This window comes from Hyaena hyaena, unplaced genomic scaffold (genome assembly GCF_003009895.1).
Source record: "Hyaena hyaena isolate Hyena2069 unplaced genomic scaffold, ASM300989v1 scaffold_15, whole genome shotgun sequence".
Lineage (NCBI taxonomy): Eukaryota > Metazoa > Chordata > Mammalia > Carnivora > Hyaenidae > Hyaena > Hyaena hyaena.
In genome coordinates, this window is record NW_024080647.1 from 7113823 (window position 1) to 7134667 (window position 20845).

The 20845-nt window shown below is 33.5% G+C and overlaps 1 protein-coding gene across 4 annotated transcripts in view; it reads left to right on the forward strand.

Annotated features, from left to right (window-relative positions):
• VPS13C (vacuolar protein sorting 13 homolog C) overlaps positions 1–20845 on the forward strand; it is a 193543-nt gene that overhangs the window by 81466 nt on the left and 91232 nt on the right. For all 4 annotated transcript variants that reach the window (XM_039220292.1, XM_039220301.1, XM_039220311.1 and 1 more), the window contains 13 exons: positions 516–645; positions 1876–1954; positions 2614–2753; positions 3212–3365; positions 5214–5293; positions 6486–6545; positions 8367–8526; positions 9262–9378; positions 10254–10357; positions 10727–10894; positions 11370–11674; positions 13461–13608; positions 18692–18800. In XM_039220292.1, coding sequence (XP_039076223.1) covers positions 516–645; positions 1876–1954; positions 2614–2753; positions 3212–3365; positions 5214–5293; positions 6486–6545; positions 8367–8526; positions 9262–9378; positions 10254–10357; positions 10727–10894; positions 11370–11674; positions 13461–13608; positions 18692–18800 — 1754 coding nt within the window. The remainder of the gene's footprint in view (positions 1–515; positions 646–1875; positions 1955–2613; positions 2754–3211; positions 3366–5213; positions 5294–6485; positions 6546–8366; positions 8527–9261; positions 9379–10253; positions 10358–10726; positions 10895–11369; positions 11675–13460; positions 13609–18691; positions 18801–20845) is intronic.

Here is a 20845-nt window from a genome sequence, read left to right on the forward strand (position 1 = left end):
ATTCGACAGTGAGTAAAACAGATGTCCTCAGGGTGCTTATATTTTAGTCAGACATAAAATAAGCAAGTATATCTATGATATGTCAGGGCTGACAAGTACTGGAAAAGGAAGTAAAGCAAGGTAGAGAGAGAATGATGGAGTAGATACTCTTAGATTCGTATAATGCAAAATCTTTGATGCCAGGAAAGTAGTTAAAACATGGATAGTGGTTTTAAAATTAGACAGTTGTGTTTGAAAATATGTTCATAACAGTTAGTTAACTTTAAAAGGTTTGGCTTTTAAAAGGTTTGGCTTTAAAAGGTTTTGCTTAAGAAGGATACATTAAAATTTTCTGAAAACTTGGCTTAAATAGAATTTCTCATTCTCTGACAGTATTGACTAAATGAGGCATTATTTAGATTAAAACATGTCCAAAGTCATTTTGACTCCGAAATGTAGTCTTCTCCATTCCATTCTCCGCTTCATAATAGAAAGAAGCTGGACCTTAAAACCTTACAGTTGAATTGTATTTTTAGGTTGAAAGTATCCGGGGGACTTCCTTTGATGCATGTGAGGATTTCCGACCAGAAGATGAAAGATGTACTATGTTTGATTAACAGTATCCCCTTGCCACAGAAATCTTCTCAACAGTCTCCAGAGAGACAGGTAATTGGATATAATAAAAATGGTAAATCTTTACATTTGTGTCTTTGGTGAGTTTTTCCATCTTTCTTTGGTGCTAATTTGTTTTTGAATATTTTTTAGGGCCATTTTCATTTATTTGATACACTTCTAAAGTTTAATGTTGTCAGTTCTGTAGAAGAGTGCATATGGCATTGACTAGATAAAAATTGAAGCCTATTTTCACTACAATTTAGATTGGTGATAAAAAGTCCATTTTAAGAAACAGAAATACATAAAGGAAAAAATGTTTTGCAACTTTGTGAAATGTGTTTAAGTAAAGTTAGATATAGATTTCTGTAGGAGGACCTGGGTAGCTCAGTTGGTTAAGCATCTGAGTCTTGATTTTGGCTCATATCAGGATCTCGGGGTCGTGAGATCCAACGCTGTGTCAGGCTCTGTGCTGGGTGCGGAGCCTGCTTAAGATTCTCTCTCTCTCTGTCCCTTCTCTGTGTATGCACACTCCCTAAAAAATAAATAAATAAACAAACAAACAAAATCTTCTTTAAAATGTTGCAAAATTGAATAATTTGTATATAATCTTCTTACACATTAAACTTAAAAATTCTAGATAACTTTATTTGGAATTGACCTTTACAACATAAAATAAATGTTAGATTTCCACTTTGAAATGCAGTTTTAGAGAGCCAGCTAATGCTGTTATTGTTTTCTAGGAATCTGTAATACAGATGCACAGTTAATATTGTCATGGACAACAACTAAATGACACACTATGATAAATAGATTTATCTACTAGAGTAGTACATAGTATGCCCTTGTAAATATAGGTGGTAGTCTTAATAATTAGTAAACACTAGCCAACTATTAGTTAGTTGATTACATAATGTACTTTGGTGGAAGATTTGTGTCTGCTGTGTGTATGTGTCTTTCCATCTCTCTCTCTATACCCTATATTTTTTCAACATTTCTCTCATTTACGTACATTTGATCCTGCTAAATCAGTATGTTAAAAAAACTTATTTGGGGTGCCTGGGTGACTTAGTTGGTTACGCATCCAACTTTGGCTCAGGTCATAATCTCACTGTTTGTGATTTCAAGCCCCATATTGGACTCACTGTTGTCAGCGCAGAGCCTGCTTTAGATCCTCTATTCCCCTGTCTCTTTGCCCCTCCCCTGCTTGTGCTCTCTCTGTCTTTCTCGAAAATAAATAAACACTGAAAAAAATTTAAAAAACCCCTTTTTTTTATTTGACAGGTATCCTCAATTCCTGTTATTTCAGATAGGACAAAAGACCTACTTACTACTTCACTATTGCTAGACGGAGTAGAATCAGGTAAGAAAAGTAAATGTTCTTTATTAAACCAAGCCTATAATACATTTGTATATAGAGATAAAATTTTCAGAAAATAAAAGAATTTAGAAAGTGTTACAACAGTTCACTGGTTTTAGTTCTCGTTGTGCTACTAACCAACATGTCATCTTGAGTCACTATTTTTTAAGACCAAGTTTCTTCATTTGAATGATAGGAATTTTGTGATCGTGCTTAAGATTCTAAATACGCTCCTCTTTTTTGCCCCAATTTCTACCAGCTGTAGCCTAACTGATCTTGTTTAATTTTGAAGTAAGAGTATAAGCTTCATGAGGACAAGAATATGTCTGCCCTGTTCACCTTGGTGTCCTTAGTGGCTCATACAGACTGATATATGATGGGTGATGCCCAATAATTATTTATTGAATATTGAATGAGTGTACGAAAGTGAAAAACAGAGCTATTGAAGAAAAAATAGTAGGTGGTTTGGTCTTTATATGTATGATTATCATATACCAGGTTGAGTCACTTTGTGGGACTTAGAAAAAGATTGTAACTATATTCTGATTCTGAATATGAAGATTATATCTAATAAATGAATTCTACCTTTGAGGGATTTATGTTTGAGTGTTTTATTCAGTTTTCAATGGACATTCTCTTAAGTAAATGAATGTCTTCTTTAGAATCTGATGATGAATATTTTGATGCTGAAGATGGAGATACACAGACTGGTAAAAGTTTGAGAGTTTCAGAACTAAAAAAAGCTGCAGAGGCCCCAAATGAGGAGCTCATTAATCTTTTACTGAAGTTTGAAATTAAAGAGGTATGTATTTTTGTTTCTTCCTTTAATAAATATATTGCTGTTATCACTATCCTTGTAAACTATTTCATGCTAAATCTGAGCATAAAATACATTAAAAGTTTGGTACTCTGTTTTCCCTGCTTCCCAACAGACACCACACACACATGCACACTCACACGCATGATTTTTGTTTTGAGGTATAGGTTTAAGAAAATCATATTAAAGAATTCTTATATTCCTGTTTAATAAATAAAGTAAATCAATAATTGATGTAAAATTTTATCATGATTTTTATATAGATGCAGTTCTGTTCTGAATAATAGAATTTAAAGTATAATTTCCAATCATAGTAAATAATTTTATGGTAGTATAGAAGTGTGAACTATTGTTCTTATGATAAAATGTATAGAGAAAACTTTTTTTTTAAACATGATTCAGAATATTTATCATGCTTTTAATGACTGTCCTGATTCTTTTAGGTTGTTTTGGAATTTACTAAACAACAGAGAGAAGAAGATACAATTCTAGTATTTAACATTACTCATTTGGGAACAGAGGCTACATTGAGAACATTTGATTTAACTGTGGTATCTTATTTAAAGAAAATCAGCTTGGATTACCATGAAATTCAAGGTAACAGCTGCAAAGATAGAAATAATGGTTAATAATAAATATAGTCTCACTTTGAGTATCTGAAACACTTTTGTGTATATAAAAATATTTTTTAATAAATAATAGCACTGTTATAAGGATTTTACAAATAATAACTCATTTAATTCTCATAACAATGTTATCTTCAGTTTACATATAAGGAAACTAAGGCATAAATCGGTTATATAATTTAGCCAAGGTCCCACTGCTGGTTAGTCGCTGAACCACGATCAAACCCTGAAGTGTGGCCCTGTGGTCTGTATTCTTAACTACTATAATCTCCTGCCTCAGAAAGTCCATGTAAGTCTCCACTGTATAGGGAATATTCTTTCCATTTTACAAAGAAAGTTTAAATAAAGAGGGATTAACTGGCTTAATCAAGAGCATGCATCTTATGAATGGCAAAACCTAGAGTTTATCTCTGATCTTATACCTTTACGTCCTTATTCTTTGTATTGAATAGTGTTTATATATCAGAAGCAGCACCAGGTTATGAAAATTAGAATGGGGCATAAAATTCTTTCTTTTAGAAGCTCTTATAGTTTGTTTACTTCAGTGTACAGCTTGTATGCTCGTTAATATTTAAGGAATGATTGCCTGAATCTACATTTTATATTTGGCTAACGTATTAGTCAAATATAAAGTCCTGTTTTTATTATTTTTTAATAGTTGATACTAAAACAGATCTTAGTCTAGAGGAAGAATGTTTTATGTTAGTAAGTTTCTGTAAACATGGTGTTAAGATGGAGTTTATGTTACTTTCCTGAGGTGGAGAATGTAAAATATTTGCTAGGCTGTGTTTTTCCTTTAGAGAAGGTTATAACCTTGAAGGTAGGGAAAATTCTGAGAGTACTCAGAAGGAGCAGGAGTTATACAACTGAAAATAATAAAGGATGGATAAAATGGTGCATATATCACTTCTCCTTCCACAGCTTTTTGACACAGTTCCTTGGTACATCTACCTGAGGTTATAGTGGACATCAGGTAGTGTATCTGTAGTTTTTGAATTAAAGGAAATTTATCAATTCCTCTCCCTTAAAAAATACTTTAATTTTCTAAGTAAAATAATCCTTCTCTCTTAGCCTAAACAAAAGAAAATTACTTAAATTTCTTTAATATGAATGAAATATTTGTCCTTTGAATTTTACAGCTCGATAGGATATTACATATTTTTATAGTTCATTCTTAGGATATAGTGAGAAAGCTGAAATAGCTTTTGGTAAGGGTAGAATAGAGATGAGCTAGAATTCATTTTTCTTAATTTGTAAGCCTGTTGTCTTTCTATTGCTGTACAAATGCACATATGTTCTTAAAAATATCTAGAGAAGTATTCATTATTTTTGAATACAGATGTAAAATCAAATGAAAATAAATAATGCATGTTTTTAAGTAAGTTGGATGCTAAAGATAAGGTAAGTATTTGGATTTGTTTATTTATTCACCAGTGATGATATTAGTATTAAATAACCATGAAAATAAGTGCAGATAGGCTTTTAAAGCTTAAGTACTAAATTTTTTAAAGAAGTCTAGAAAATCCAATCTTTGGGGTGCTTGGGTGGCTCACTCAGTTAAGTGTCCCACTCTTGGTTTGGGCTTAGGTAGTAATCTCATCGTTTGTGAAATTGAGCTCCAAGTTGGGCTCTGTGCTGTCAGCATGGTACCTGCTTGGGATTCTCTCTCTCCCTCTCTCTGCCCCTCCCCCACTTGCACTCATGTGGGAGCGTGCTCTCTCTCTCTAAATAAATAAATAAGTAAATAAATAAATGAAAATTCTAATCTTAAGAAAGAGCAATTTATTTGAAAATTTTTTCTTCTTTTTCTTTAATCTAGGATCCAAAAAGAAGCCCCTTCATTTGATTAGCTCTTCTGATAAACCTGGATTAGATCTCTTAAAAGTAGAATATATTAAGGTAAGGGCCATAGAATGTTTACATATTTATTGTATACCCTAAATTATCCTCTGGAAGGAAAAAGATGACAGCAGATTACTGAAGGCTCTAGATGTGTGTCATAGGTTTTAATCATAAGCATATCCATTGTTCCTCTTTTCATTTATACACTTTCTCTTTTACATCAGTAAAAGAATAGGACTATTTAAAAGACACCAAACTCCCTATCCCCAAAGATGGAAGCTTGGGATGAAGTAGCATGAACTCGTACCTCTTGGGATGTATTTACCTATCTAAGTTCATTGTATATGTAGGTGACATTTGGCTGAGAATCCTGTATCACAAGGGATAAAGTCAAATTTGATTGGGTTCAGAAGAAAACTACCAGGATTGGGAAGGGACTCAAAAAGATACCACATGAGAAATGCTGACAGAAGTAGTGGTATTTAGCTTCATTCAGGATTAGTTGATTTGTTTAATCATTCAACAAGTATTTATTGAATGCCTTTGTCAGGTTCTGTTAGGCACTTGGGATACAGAGATGAAAAACATGCCCTGTTTTCAAGGAAATTATGGATTAGTAGGCAGATAGACAAGTAGACAATTAAAATACAATGTGATTGATTCTCTCATAAAGAAGAACATAAAACCTGACGGCATCAGGGAGGCAGAGGAGCTAGCCTAGGCAGAAGGCCTTTCACAAGATGTAAAACTGAATTTACTATGGATATTCCCAAGAGACATAACTTGAACCGATACATAATTATGCTGGGAGGTAGATTTTTTTACTGAGTACAGAGGCCTAATTAAATCACAAGTTCTCTAAAGATTAAATTTGTAAGAAAATGAGGTTTCGTTTGGTGGAGATAACCTAAAATAGACTTCCCAAAGATATAAAGGGATATATTAGGTGATGGATGGGCTAGATGACCTTTACACCTTCCAACTTTCAGAGTTTATAATTTTGATCTCTAGCGGTAGTTTCCCAGAAGTACATGTTGCCATGTTTATTCATATTTGAAGAGGAGAACAAAATTGCATGATCATAATAAAGGAGTAACTAGGGATGTAACTTTAAAACAATGATAGTAAAATTAAATATACATAAAATCATAGTTCTGAATAAATATAAAAAATAAACTAAAGATCATAAGTAAGTTATTTATTTACTTTGGTCTTAACCTTTTTTCAGAATGTCTATTCTTTTTTTTAGGCTGATAAGAATGGACCTAGTTTTCAAACTACTTTTGAAAAAACTGAACAAACACTTAAGGTAAGAAATTTTATTAAAAGAATATACCTTATTCAAAAACAACTTACTTGGAAGCTCTGGTATCCTTTGAGGAATAATGACTGAGTGGGTAATTTGATGAAATAATCAAGAGTCAGTAAAAGTTACAAATCTACTAGATTTGTACCATGTTCTATGTTTGTCATTGATTATAATAGAATTGGTGTTTTGACTTCTTGTAGCATATCCCAATCATTTCTAAAAAAGGGAGTATGATAGACAATGGAACTTTGATTTACAAAGAACCAGCGTTTTAAACAAATTAAACTAGATACTGCTGTTTAATGCAGACCTGAAAAAGTATGGAAAATACAAGGAAGGATGTTAAGTACTTCTGAAGCCATACTAAGGTAGTCACATGGAGGAAGAAGAGACAAAGCGTAGTTGTGAATTACTTTAAAAAGAAAATCAGAGATAGGAATTTTAAGTTACCCTTTTGAAAGATGGGAGAATTTGTTAAATATTGTGAACCTTCCTTTTAAAAATTTATTTATTTATTTTTAATTTAAATTCGAGTTAGCTAACATATAGTGTTATCATGGCTTCAGGAGTAGAACCCCAGTAATTCATCTCTTGCATATGACACCCAGTGCTCATCCCAACAGTGCCCTTCTTAATGCCCATCACCCATTTAACCCATCCATCTTCCACCTACTTCCCCTCCAGCAATTTTCATTTGGTTCTCTTTTTTTTTTGAGTCTCTTATGTTTTACCTCCCTCTGTGTTTTTATCTTCTATTTCCTTCCCTTCTCTTATGTTCATCTGTTGTCTTTCTCATATTCCACACAAATGAAATCATATGATATGTCTTTCTCTGACTTATTTTGCTTAGTATAATACCCTCTGTTTACATCCAAGTTGTTGCAAATTGCAATATTTCATTCTTCATCACTGAGTGGTATTCCATTGTGTATATATACCACATCTTCTTTATCCATTCATTAGTTGTTGGATATTTGGGTTCTTTCCATAATTTGGCTATTGTTGATAGTGCTACTGTAAACATTGGGGTACATGTGCCCTTTTGAATCAGCATTTTTGTACCCTTTTGAACCTTCCTTTTTATAATTTTTATATCCGCTTAGTGCTTTGAGACAATAAAAGGAAATTCTTTTATATAAGCAAAGATTTTTAAAGAACTTTTAATTTGCTGTTAGAAAACCACATTATTCCTGAAGCAAGTTTTGTTGGTATCTTAGCTTTCTGGAGTTATTGTTTTAAAAGATGTAACCCTTTTTTCCCTATAAGTTTTATATATATATGTGTATATATATGTATATGTACATACATATGTGTATATATCTACATATATATTTTTTAAATGATAGGGCCATTATTTTGGTTTTGGAAGACCATTTAGTAACTAGAACTTACTTAATAATTGCATTTTAAGTGTCATGAATTTCACATTTGAAATCCTTTTTGACGTAGTATTAATACATAGTGATTTTGAGGTTTCATGAACTAACTTACAGGTTTTATATAATCAAAATAAGTCCGTTGAAGATCCAAAAGTCGTATATATGATGAGTATGAAGATGGCTATGACAACCATATTATAGGTTTCAGACTAATTATGTTTGGGAAATAGAATAATTAGGTTACTCATAGGGACTCACAGTGTATGTAAGTGTAATTTACTGTCAATACATTTTCTCTGGGCTGTAAATCTTGATCTCCTCTCTCTTCCTTCTAAGCTATGGAAGCAGTGATATAAATCTAGCTAGAAGCCTTTCAGTTCCATCATGGAAATTATGGGTATAATTGCCCTGGAGAACTAATTTTCTTTTTAAAAATTTCTAGGTGGCTTTTTCATCTTTAAATCTGTTGCTGCAAACACAAGCTCTTTTGTCTTCTATTAATTACCTGACAACCATTATCCCATCAGATGACCAAAGAAGTGATACCAAAGAAGTACAAATTTCAGTTGAAAAGCAACAAAAAAATTCAGCTCTGCAGAAAGGTATGAAAAACATTTTTGTTTCTTGTTAACAAGCATGTTAGAATTCTAGAGGTGAATGGGAATCTTAGAGATCATCTAGTTTGGTCATTTCCACGCCATTTCCCCTACTTCTGTCCTTTCCTTCAAACAAAATCATTTGTGGGTAACTGCTGTGGACAGCAAATTTAACTAATACTGGTGCTTTAAAAAAATACCTGTTTCTGTTCTTATTTTGGTGGTAGAGGGGGATGCTGTAGGTAGATAATAGGGAAGAAGACTTACATTTACACGGAATTTTTCCTCCCTTCTCAGTGGCTCCTGAATGAGCTCCACTAAGGGTTAGTCTTCCCTTCCATTTTACAAATAAGGAAGTAGGACCCCGAGACATGAGTGTAGGAGTACAAAGATAGCATGTGGTTGGTTAAGAGCCCAGACTTTAAATCAGAAAGAGCTCAGTTCAGAATCCTGCCTCTGTTACTTAAAGTATATGTCCTTCGATAGGCACATTATTTAACTTCTCTGAGTTTCAGTGTCCTTATTTTTTTTGTTTGTAAATTATGAAAGTAACATCTCAGTATGAAAAATGTAAACCGTACAGAATATATAAAACAAAAAAAGCATTTGAAATCTTTAAGGACTTGAGGATTTTCTAATTTTTTAAAACAGTAATGTGGTTCACTTAATACAAGCAAGAAACCTTAATAGAGTTTGAATTACTAGAATCCCATGTGACCCAATGCTTTGTTTTATTTTTAGTGATTGTATCCTCTAAAGACAGGGACATTATTGACTTTAGACTATTTGCCAAGTTGAATGCTTTCTGTGTCATTGTTTGTGATGAGAAGAACAATATTGCTGAAATCAAGATTCAAGGTAAAAGTTTGCATACTATTAAAAATTTTTTAAAAGAGCAGCTTTTCTTAATGCTAAAGAATATATAGATGGAGGGCTCTGAGCTGTGAAAATTGGGTAATTTTATGACATAATTGAATTGTATATTTTCTTAGCTCTTTGGGATGTAGATCTTGGTTAGAATCTGACCATCAAATTGAATGACATAGACTGGTGTTTTGAATCTCTCAGAGTTGTCTCAGAGGTGAAATGGGATGCTAATGTCCGTGTAGAGATGGTATCAATGGATTAAGGTAAGTGCAGATCCAGAATGCAGGTTAAGGTCTATGCATATGCTTTATCTTGATACAAATGCAAAACAACCTTATAATGAAGAGAAAGCCTATCTATGAGCCCGTTATGTTCTTTTAGGAAAAAGCTGCTAAAACTAATCTGACTCTGTCTTTACCAGCTCACTGATCTGATAAAGGTAAAGATTGTTTAATAAAATTCTTGAATAACTTAAAAACCAAAAACTTAGGTTTTTTTCTTTGTTCTTTCTAAGCTGACAGTTATCTTTAGTCCGCATTTGATTCATGAAACTTACAGCTTCCATATAAATGAGTGGATTAAGATATAAAAGATTTACTAAAAATCCCAAAATAATCTATTTGCTCTAGGTGTAATTTTTTCAGAAAGTTGAAAATCCAGATAACTGATTTATAATGAATTTATTGGTTTCATTGTTTATAACACTGAAAATATGTAATATTGTAACTAATTTATCAGTTGGGAATTCAAGCACAGTTAATTAAAACAAATCACCCCCAAAATAAAATTATGCAATAAAAAGAAACATCTTGAGGTCTTATTATGGTAGGTCTTTAAAAATTATAATAATATAATTTTTTTTTCAGGCCTTGATTCTTCTCTTTCTCTTCAGTCAAGAAAACAGTCACTGTTTGCCAGACTGGAAAATATTATCGTCACAGATGTTGATCCTAAGACAGTTCATAAAAAAGTAGGTATAGTAAATAGATAGCTAATATGTTTTGTTAATTGAATATGAGATTTTATTTTTAAACATATTTTATAAATATTAATGAAATATATTTTGATACATAAATGTTTCTCTAATGACCATAAATATAAGTGCTTCTATTTATTTTTTAATTATTATTATTTTATTTATTTATTCATTTTCATTCTCAAGCTAGTTAACATGCAGTGTAATCATGGGTTTAAGAGTAGGATTGAGTCATTCATCACTTACATACTACGCCCAGTGCTCATTCCAACAAGTGCCCTCCAAATATAAGCCCTTCTTAAATGAGACTTTATTTTGTCATTATCCTCTTGAACAGAATACATTCTAATCTCTGCTTTTCAGGCTGTGTCAATAATGGGAAATGAAGTTTTTCATTTTAACTTGGATCTGTATCCAGATGCTACTGAGGGAGATTCCTATACTGACATGTCCAAAGTGGATGGTGTGGTATCACTGAATGTTGGCTGTATTCAGATTGTCTATCTTCATAAATTCCTCATGTCATTTCTGGTAAAAGTCACTATTTATGTGTTGATCATCAACTTAGAAATACTTAAGTCTGATGGTTATGATTTCAGGTCTTACAAATTTTGGATTTTAGGATGTACATTGTTTTTATAGTTGATATTTATATATTAAGATAGAGCTTAAAACCTCTCTTTAACAGTTGAAATCTGAGTCATTTAATTTGTCTGGAACTGGAATTGTTTTTGCTAGAACATAATGGAACCAAATTTTCAAGTAAAAAAATACTAACAATACCCCCTAGCCCGCACTCCCTTGCTCTGTTCTTCAGCCATATAACATTAGCCCTTATCAGGTAGCTCATAAAAATGGATGGATAATCAGTAATTTTTTCCTAATTCTAGATAAGACTCAATTGAAAGTTATGTATAGGAAATAAATAGCACAGAAATAAAGAAGTTGATGTTATTAATGATATGCTTGTCCTCTGTTTTTCTCCTTTTATACTCTGTGTCCACAGAACTTTCTGAACAATTTCCAGACCGCCAAAGAGGCTCTGAGTGCTGCCACTGCTCAGGCTGCAGAAAAGGCTGCCAGAAGTGTGAAAGACCTTGCCCAGAGGAGTTTTCGGGTTTCTCTCAATATTGATCTGAAAGCACCAGTTATAGTCATTCCACAGTCTTCCATTTCCACTAATGCAGTGGTGGTAGATCTTGGGCTCATCAGAGTTCAAAATCAGTTTAGTCTGGTGTCTGGGGAAGACTATTTAAACCCTCCAGTAATTGATAGAATGGACGTGCAGCTAACAAAGCTTAAGCTCTCTAGGTATACTCTCTTTGAATAATTATGGTTTAAGTATTATTTAATGTTTTCCATGAATTTTATGTCCATTGAAATTCATACCCAGCATGCTTCTGTTGCAGAGAATACTTTATTTTTATTTAATTTTTAAAAAGCTTTTTAGTGTTTATTTTTGAGAGAATGAGAGAGAGAGAGAGAAAGAGAGAGAGAGAGAAAGAACACGAGCAAGCGGGGGAGAGGCAGAGAGAGAGGGAGACACAGAATCTGAAGCTCAGAGCTGTCAGCACAGAACCTGACGTGGGGCTCAAACCCACGAACTGTGAGTTCATGACCTGAGCCAAACTCAACCGCTTAACGGATAGCTCTGTCTGAGAGACAGAGACAGAGAGCGAGCAGGGGAGGGTCAGAGAGAGAGGGAGACACAGAATCTGAAGCAGGCTCCAGGCTCTGAGCTGTCAGCACAGAGCCCGACATGGGGCTCAAACCCACGGACTGTGAGATCATGACCTGAGCTGAAGTCGGACACTTAACCGACTGAGTCACCCAGGCGCCTCTTTAATTTGAGATAAAACTGACATACTGTCTTACTTCAGATACATAACATGATTCAGTATTTGTAATTGTGAAATATTGTGAAATGATCATCACAATAAGTCTAGCTAATGTTTGTCACCACACAAACTTACAGTTTTTTTTCTTGTGATGAAAACTTTTAATATTTACTTTCTTAACAACTTTCAAATATACAATAGAGTATTTCTAACTAGTCACCTTGCTGTACATTATATCCCTAGGACTTATTTAGTTTATAATTGGAAGTTAAAACATTTTTTGCTGAACATTTGAGTATAGGGATTTTAACCCTTTGCTCTAAATGCTTTAGCATGTGTCTCCTAAAAACAGGGACACACATCCTCTTACATAATGCAGATTTCTAATTCTGGAAATTTAACACTGATACAGCACTAATATCTAATATGGAGTCAGTATTCAGATTTTACTAGTTATTCCAATAATGTCCATAATAGTAATTTTACCCCTCGAACTAGGATCACATATGGATGGCATTTAATTGTATCCTGTACCACTGCAGGGGATTTCTATGTTAATAGTACTTATTTGCTCTGGAATAGTTCTTCAGCCTTTCTTAGTCTTTTACTATAAGACAGTTTTGAAGAGTACAATCTAGTTGTTTCATGGAATGTCTCTTAATTTGGTTTTATCTGAGTGATTCTTCATGATTTAATTGAACTTATATACTTTTGGCAAATACTGCATAAGTGATGATGTTTCTGTAGATGCCACCAGATGACCCATGAAAAGTCTATATATATTTAAAAATCATTTCTACCCTATCCAAGGAGATTTAATTATCATGAATAAAAAAGGAAAATTATAAGGGAAGTCCAGAAAATAATCCTGGAGAAGATTTATCAAAGACTTTTATCAAAGTCTTCAGAAAATGCTAACTATTCATTTTGTCATTTTTTTCTTTAATCTCTGTATCAATGCATATATCAATCCTTGTACAACTATATTTGATGATTCCCCCGTGTGTTCAACAATATGAGTATCTTTTTAAAATTTAATCCATGTGTGACCTACTGTTGGAAGAAAAAGATTTTCTTAATGGGTCATTGTCTATCACGTATTTTACTCTTTCCCTGAAGTGAATTATAGATTGAGATTAGAAAAACCTAGCACAGTTTCAAATCAGTAGAATAGCAACTTCTGATTTTGTGTCTTTTTAATGATAGGTTGCATTTCCCTCCTATGTTTATGCATATATATTACTTATATTTTTCATTAGGACAGTGATCCAGCCAGGCATCTCTCACCCTGATGTTCAGCTCTTGCACCCAACTAACTTGGAATTTTCTGTAAACCGGAATCTAGCTGCATCTTGGTATCACCAAGTACCTGTTGTAGAAATAAAAGGACATCTTGAATCAATGAATGTAAGTATGTGAGTGAAAAACACTTGTTATTGAAATTTTAGACTGAAGACTTTCTGAGTACAAATGAGTGTGATATATGAAATTTTTGAGTAGTTGGCATAAGAACAATTTCAGTGAGATGTTGTCCAAAAAGATGTTTGTTATTTAGCAGAATTTAATCTTTAGTTAAGTGTTACTTTATACACACACACACACACACACACATACATTATACACACATTTGTATACATTGCAAAATAGTCACTACAATAAGTATAGTTAGCATCTGTCACTTTACAAATTTAACTTAGTATTATTGACTGTATTTTCCATCCTGTAAATTATATCTCCATGACTTACTTATATAAGAACTACAAGTATGAATTTATTAATCCCTTATACCCGTTTCACATCTCTAATCCCCCTTGCCCTCTGGGAACCACCAGTTTGTTCTCTGTATCTGTGAGCCTGTTTTTAGTTTAGTTTAGTTTTAGTTTAGTTTGCTTTTTAGATTCCTCATATCAGTAAAATCATGCTGTGTTTATCTTTCTCTGAGTTATTTCATTTAGCATAAATGTTTTTGTTTTCTTCAGGTGGAAAAGCAGTAGTAGAATTGCTGGATCATAGGTTAGCTCTGTTTTATATATTTTTAGGAACCCCCTTACTATTTTCATAGTGACTAGTTTACATTCCTACCATTAGGACCCAAGGGTTCCCTTTTCTCCACATCCATGCCAGTATTAGTTGTTTCCTGTCTTTTGGGTAATAGCCATTCTGAGAGGTGTGAAGTGATATCTCACTATGGTTTTGATTTTCATTTCCCTGATGAATAGTGATGTTGAGCACCTTTTCATGTGCCTGTTGGTCATGGTTGTGTCTTTACTGGAAGAATGTCTGTTCATATCCTCTTCCTGGTTTTTAACCAGATTGTTTTTTTGTTACTGGGTTTTATTAATTCTGTATATATTTTGATATTAACTGCTTATCAGATATGTGATTTGCAAATATCTTTTCCCATTCAGTAGTTTGCTTTTTCATTTTGATGATGGTTTCTTTTTCTGTGCAGAAGCTTTTTAGTTGATATAGTTCTACCTGTTTATTTTTCTTTTTGTTGTCCTGGCTTTTAGACTCAGATCTGTATCTGGAGCTTAATGCCTATGGGTTTTTTTTAAAGGAGCTTTATGATTTTGGGTCTTATATTCAAGACTTTCATCCATTTTGAGTTAATTTTTGTACATACTGCAAGATAGTGGTTGAATTTCATTCTTGAACATTTAGCTGTCCAGTTTTCCCAGTACAATTTATTAAAGAGACTGTTCTTTCCCCATTGTATATTATTGCATCAGTTTTGTGAAATTAGTTGACCATAGATGCATGGGTTTATTGCTGGTTTATGATTTATGTGTCTGATTTTATGTCCAATATCATACTGTTTTCATTACTATAGCTTTGTAGTATAGTTTGAAATCAGGGATCATGACACCTTTGGCTTTGCTGTTTCTTAAGATTGTTTTGGCTATTTGGGATCTTTTGTGTTTCCATACAAATTTTAGAATTATTTGTTCCTGATCTGTGAAAAATGCCATTGGATTGCATTGAATCTGTAGACTGCTTTGAGTAGTATAGATAATGTTAATTATTTCAATTCATGGACATTGAATATCTTTCTATTTATTTGTCTCTTCTTCAGTTTGTTTTATCAATGGGCAAGTATTTTGTTCTTTTTGATGTGATTGTAAATGAGATTGTTTCCTTGATTTGGCTTTCTGATGGTATGTTATTTTTGCAGCAACACAGAACAGATTTTTTTCTACATTAATTTTGTATCTTGAAGCCTGAATTTAGTATTATTTCTAACAATTTTTCAGTATAATCCTTAGAGTTTTCTAGATACAGTATCATGTCATCTGCACATAGTGACGGTTTTACTTCTTCCTTTTCAGTTTGGATGCCTTTTATTTCTTTTTATTACCTAAATGCTATGGCTGGGACTTCTAGTATTATGTTGAATAGAAGTGGAGAGAATGGGCATCCTTGTCTTGTTTCTGATTTACAGAAAAAGCTTTCATGTTTTTACCATTGAGTATGATGTTACTTGTGGGTTTGTCATATATGATCTTGATTATGTTGAAGTATGTTTCCTGTATACCTAGTTTGTTGAGTTTTTATCATCAATGGATGTTGAATTTTGTCAGATGCTTTTTTCTGCATCTATTGAGATGATTATGTGATTTTTATCCATCATTTTCTTAATGTGATGTATCGTGTTGATTCATTTGTGGATGTTTAACCATCCTTGCTTCCCTGGAATATATCCCACTTAAATGTGGTGTATGATCCTTTAATGTATCGTTGAATTTGGTTTGCTAATATTTTGTTAGGTATTTGGCATCTGTTTTCATCAGGGTTATTGCTTGTAATTTTAAATCAATTTTTGTAGTGTATTTGTCTGGTTTTGGTATTAGGGGAATGCTGCCCTTGTTAAATGAGTTTGGAAATGTTCCTTCCTTTTTTATTTCTTGGAATAATTCAAGAAATATAGATATTTCTTTAAATGTTTGGTAGAATTAATCTGTGAAGCCATCTGGCTGTGGGCTTTTGTTTATAGGGGAGTTTTAAAATTATTGATTCACTATTGTTATTTATAATCAGCATATTTAGATTTTCTGTTTCTTTGTGATTCAGTTTTTGAAGGTTGTATATTTCTAGGAATCGTTCCATTTTTTCCTAGATTGCCCAGTTTGTTGGCTTGTAATTGTTTGTATTAGTCTCTTATGAACCTTTGTATTTCTGTTGTGTCCATTGTAGCTTCTCTTTGATTTCTAATATATTTGGACCCTGTCTTTTTTTCTTGATGAGTCTGGATAGAGGTTTATCACTTTTGTTTATCTTTTCAAAAAAGAACCTTTTAATTTCATTGATCTTTTTAATTTATTTTTTAAGTCTCTGTTTCATTTATTTGCTTTCTGATTTTTATCATTTCCATTTTCTACTAACTTAGGCTTTTGTTCTTTTTTTTTCTAGTTCTTTTAGGTGTACAGTTAAGGTAAACACATTTAAGACTTCTCTTTGTTTCTTGAGGTAGGCTTGTATTGTTATGAGCTTCCCTCTTAGAATTGATTTTGCTGCATTCCTTAGATTTTGATATGTTGTATTTCTGTTTTCATTTGTCTCTAGGTATTTTTTTTATTTCTCATTTGATTTCTTTGATGACCCATTGGTTTTTCAGTAGCATGTTGTTTAATCTTCACATTCAATGGTTTTTCCAGTTTTTTAAAATAATTATTTCTAGTTTTGTACCATTGTGTTTGGAAAAGATGCTTGACATGATTTCAGTATTCTTTTTTTTTGTTTTAAGTTTATTTATTTTGAGAGAGAGAGAGCATGAGCAGGGAGGGGCAGAGAGAGAATGAGGAAGAAAGAATCCCAAGTGCAGCAAGTGCCATGACTACTCCCCTGCTCATCCCAGCAAAGCTCTAGGAGAGTGCCATAGCTGAGCTCCCCTGTCTATGCTAGTAGGCTTTGTGGAAAGTGTAACAGTGGCAGCTGCCAGCATGTCAAGGCTCCTAGGAGTGTTTCAGACGTCCTTTGCTCCTTAAGCCATTGTACCCAGATCGGCAGGTGAATTCCCCTCACATGTAACCTAGGTACTTTTCAAATTGCCATTCTTTTCACTGGATCTTGGGGCAGGCCCTTTAAGAAGGGAATCTCAGTTTCCTATCGCACTCTGGGACCTCTGGAGGTCAGCACTGTTGGTTTTCCAAACCTGACATTCTGGGGGCTCCTCTCTCTGGTACAGATCCCAGGGGCAGAGGTGGCCGTGGGGAGCACCAACTCATCACTCCTCCCCCAAGAGAAGCATCTCGTGAGATCCCTCCATATTGTGCGACCCCACACAACGGCTGGGTTTTTTTTTTTTTGTGAGACATGTCTCCGTCTTTCCAGCTCATTTCAGTGTGGTCCTTTTATCTTTCATTTTGAAGAGCAGTTATCAGGTTTTAGGTCTTTCTCAGAGAGAAGTGATCCATATGTAGTGTACATACATGGGAGGTGAGTTCAGGATCTTCCTATGTCATCATATTGGTCTCCCTCTTCATTACTTAATTTTTAAATATGCTATATATGTACACATTAGCAGAGATGTGTAAGTTATTAGTATAATTTATCTCATACTATATGCTATATACACATACTTTTAATTTTTAATTTCAGAGATACCTGAGTACTCTTACAGCATGGAGAGAAATGCCTTTTTTTTAAATGTTTGTTTACTTTTGAGAGAGAGACAGAGCATGAGCAGGCAAGGGAAAAAGAGAGAGGGAGACACAGAATCTGAAGCAGGCTCCAGGTTCTGAGCTATCCGTTCAGAGCCCAGTGCGAGGCTCAAACTCTTGAGCCGTGAGTCATGACCTGAGCTGAAGTCGAATGCTCAACCAACTGAAGCACCCAGGTGCCCCAATACTTATTTTTTATATTGAAGCTAACCTTTTTATTTTATTGGAGTTGTTATTTTTAAAAAATCATTTTTATTTTTTCTGAGTTTGTTACTTTTTAATTTATTTTTTTATTAAAAAAATCTTTACACTTATGTATTTTTGAGAGACAGAGAGAGGCAGAGCACAAGTGGGGAAGAGGCAGAGAGAGAAGGAGATAAAGAATCTGAAGCAGGCTCTAGGATCTGAGCTGTCAGCACAGAACCCGATGCAGGGCTTGAACTCACAAACCATGAGATCATGACCTGAGCCAAAGTTGAATGCTTAACCAACTGAGTCATACAGGCACTCCTGAATTTGTCATTTTTTCAAATAAACTGATTTCTTTAATCATTATTATCTTGCACTAAAGATTATATAAGTTAAATAGTGTAACTAATACTGACTGAGAAATCACATTTTTTCCTCCAAACATTTTTTTACCTTTGAAAATAAAAATATTTAAATGAAATAAGTAGTGAAATAATCGAATGGGTAGTGATGATCTAATTTTCAGTCACTGTGAGATTATTCTGTCCTTCATGTTTTATAAATAGTAATTTATTTTCTATTATTAAAATTGTTTTTAAAAATGAAGTATCTTCATCTTTTCTTTTAATGATATTTCACAGGTTAATCTAAATCAAGAAGATCTTAATCTTTTATTTAGAATACTAGCAGAAAATCTTGGTGAGGCTACTGAGGACTTAAACAAAATGAAACCAAGAGAACAAAAGACAGGTAAGAGACTTGACAGTAGGTGGCATAACACACGTATGTATTTATTTTACAATTTAGTAGGGGAGTCAGACAATAAAAATGACATAATCAAGTATATATGTATAAATTGTGATTTGTATTACCATAAAAACAAAAAAGATATTTATTTGTTGAATACATATTGAATAAGATCAGAGTTATAATTGATGGATTCTCTTTAGTTATGCCAATAGGCACTTACCAATTCAGAACTTTTTCTAAGTTGTATTAGTTAGGAGGAAGCCATGAAAAGTATTTATTTTTTTTAATTTTATTTTTATCATTTATTTACTTTTGAGAGACAGAGAGAGACAGAACATGAGCTAGGGAGGAGCAGAGAGAAAGGGAGACAGAATATGAAGCAGGCTTCTAACTCTGAGCTATTAAGCACAGAGCCCAATGCAGGGCTCAAACCCACAAACCGCAAGATCATAACCTGAGTCAAAGTCTGACACTTAACCAACTGAGCCACTCAGGCGCCCCGTAAAAAGTATTTCAACTCTGATGGATTCCTGAAATAATTTTGAATTTGCATATATACAAAAAAAAAATTCAAAGTTTGCAGTAGGCTATGGTAACATACTTTTATTTTTTTTAAGTTTATTTGTTTATTTTGAGAGAGAGAGAGAGAGAGAGAGAGAGAGAATCCTAAGCAGGCTCTGTGTGCCGTTAGCGCAGAGCCGGATGCAGGACTCAATCCCACGAACTGTGAGATCATTATCTGAACTGAAATCAAGAGTCAGACGCTCAACTGACTGAGTCATCCAGGCGCTCCCAGACTTAATTTTTTTTAATGTTTATTTTTGAGACAGAGACAGAAAGAAACAGAGCATAAGTGGGGGAGAGGCAGAGAGAGAGAGGAGATACGGAACCTGAAGCAGGCTCCAGGCGCTGAGCTCTCGTCAGCACAGAGCCCTTTATGGGGCTCGAATTCACAAACTGTGAGATCATAACCTGAGCTGAGGTTGAACGCTTAAGTGACAGAGCCACCCAATGCCCGTGGACTTAATTTTTAAAACTGTTTTATACATGTATATTACACACACAGACATATATAATCATTTTTTCCAGCAAATGGTACTATCCTAAAAGTGTGTGTATGTGTGTGTGTTTATCTCTGCATTTTGCTTTTTTTTCTTAAGTAACACTTTATCTTGCTGTTTATGTCTCTAAATATAATGTGTATAGATATGCCTCATTCTTTCTAATGGCTGCCTGGTATTAAATTCTCTTGAAGTATTATAATTTATTTAGCAAGTCTGTATTGATGGACGTTTCAGATTATTTTCAGTCTTTCACTTTTTCACTTTGCATTGCATGTCCTTGCCCATATACTTTTACAAGTGCATGTGTATCTGTAGGGGGAAATTCCAGGGCTATTAGATCAAAGGATATTTAATTTTTATTTACTTAATATATATTAAGTTAATGAATTTGACACTTTTTAATTTTTTTAATAGTTTCTGTATTTTTGAGACAGAAAGAGAGCATGAGCAGGGGAGGGGCAGAGAGAGAGGGAGACAAAGAATCTGAAGCAGGCTCCAGGCTCTGAGCTAGCTGTCAGCACAGAACCTGATGTGAATTTAACACTTTTGACATTTTGCCAATTGCTTCCCTTAGAACTTGTACTAATTTTGCACTCCTGGCACTTTATTTTTCTGTACCTTTTCTAATACAGCATATTATTAGATTTTAAAGTTTTTGTCAAATTGCTAAGTGAAAAATGGTATCTCAGTATATTTTTTCACTTAAAAAACATTTTTATTGTATGTTAATCTGTATTCCAGAGCACAAATAGTAGTAAAGAACACAAATCTTAAGTGTAGAGTTCAGTCAATTTTTATATATGGCTATACCATATAGCTGTCAATCACCATGGTTAACATATAGACCATTTCTGGCCTGCCCTGGAAGGTTTCCCTGTGCCCCTTCCCACTCAGTACCAAACACCCACTACGCCCTCAGATCAACCCAGAATTAACTGTCATCCTAATTTGTAATACCACAGATAGATTAGTTTTGCCTTT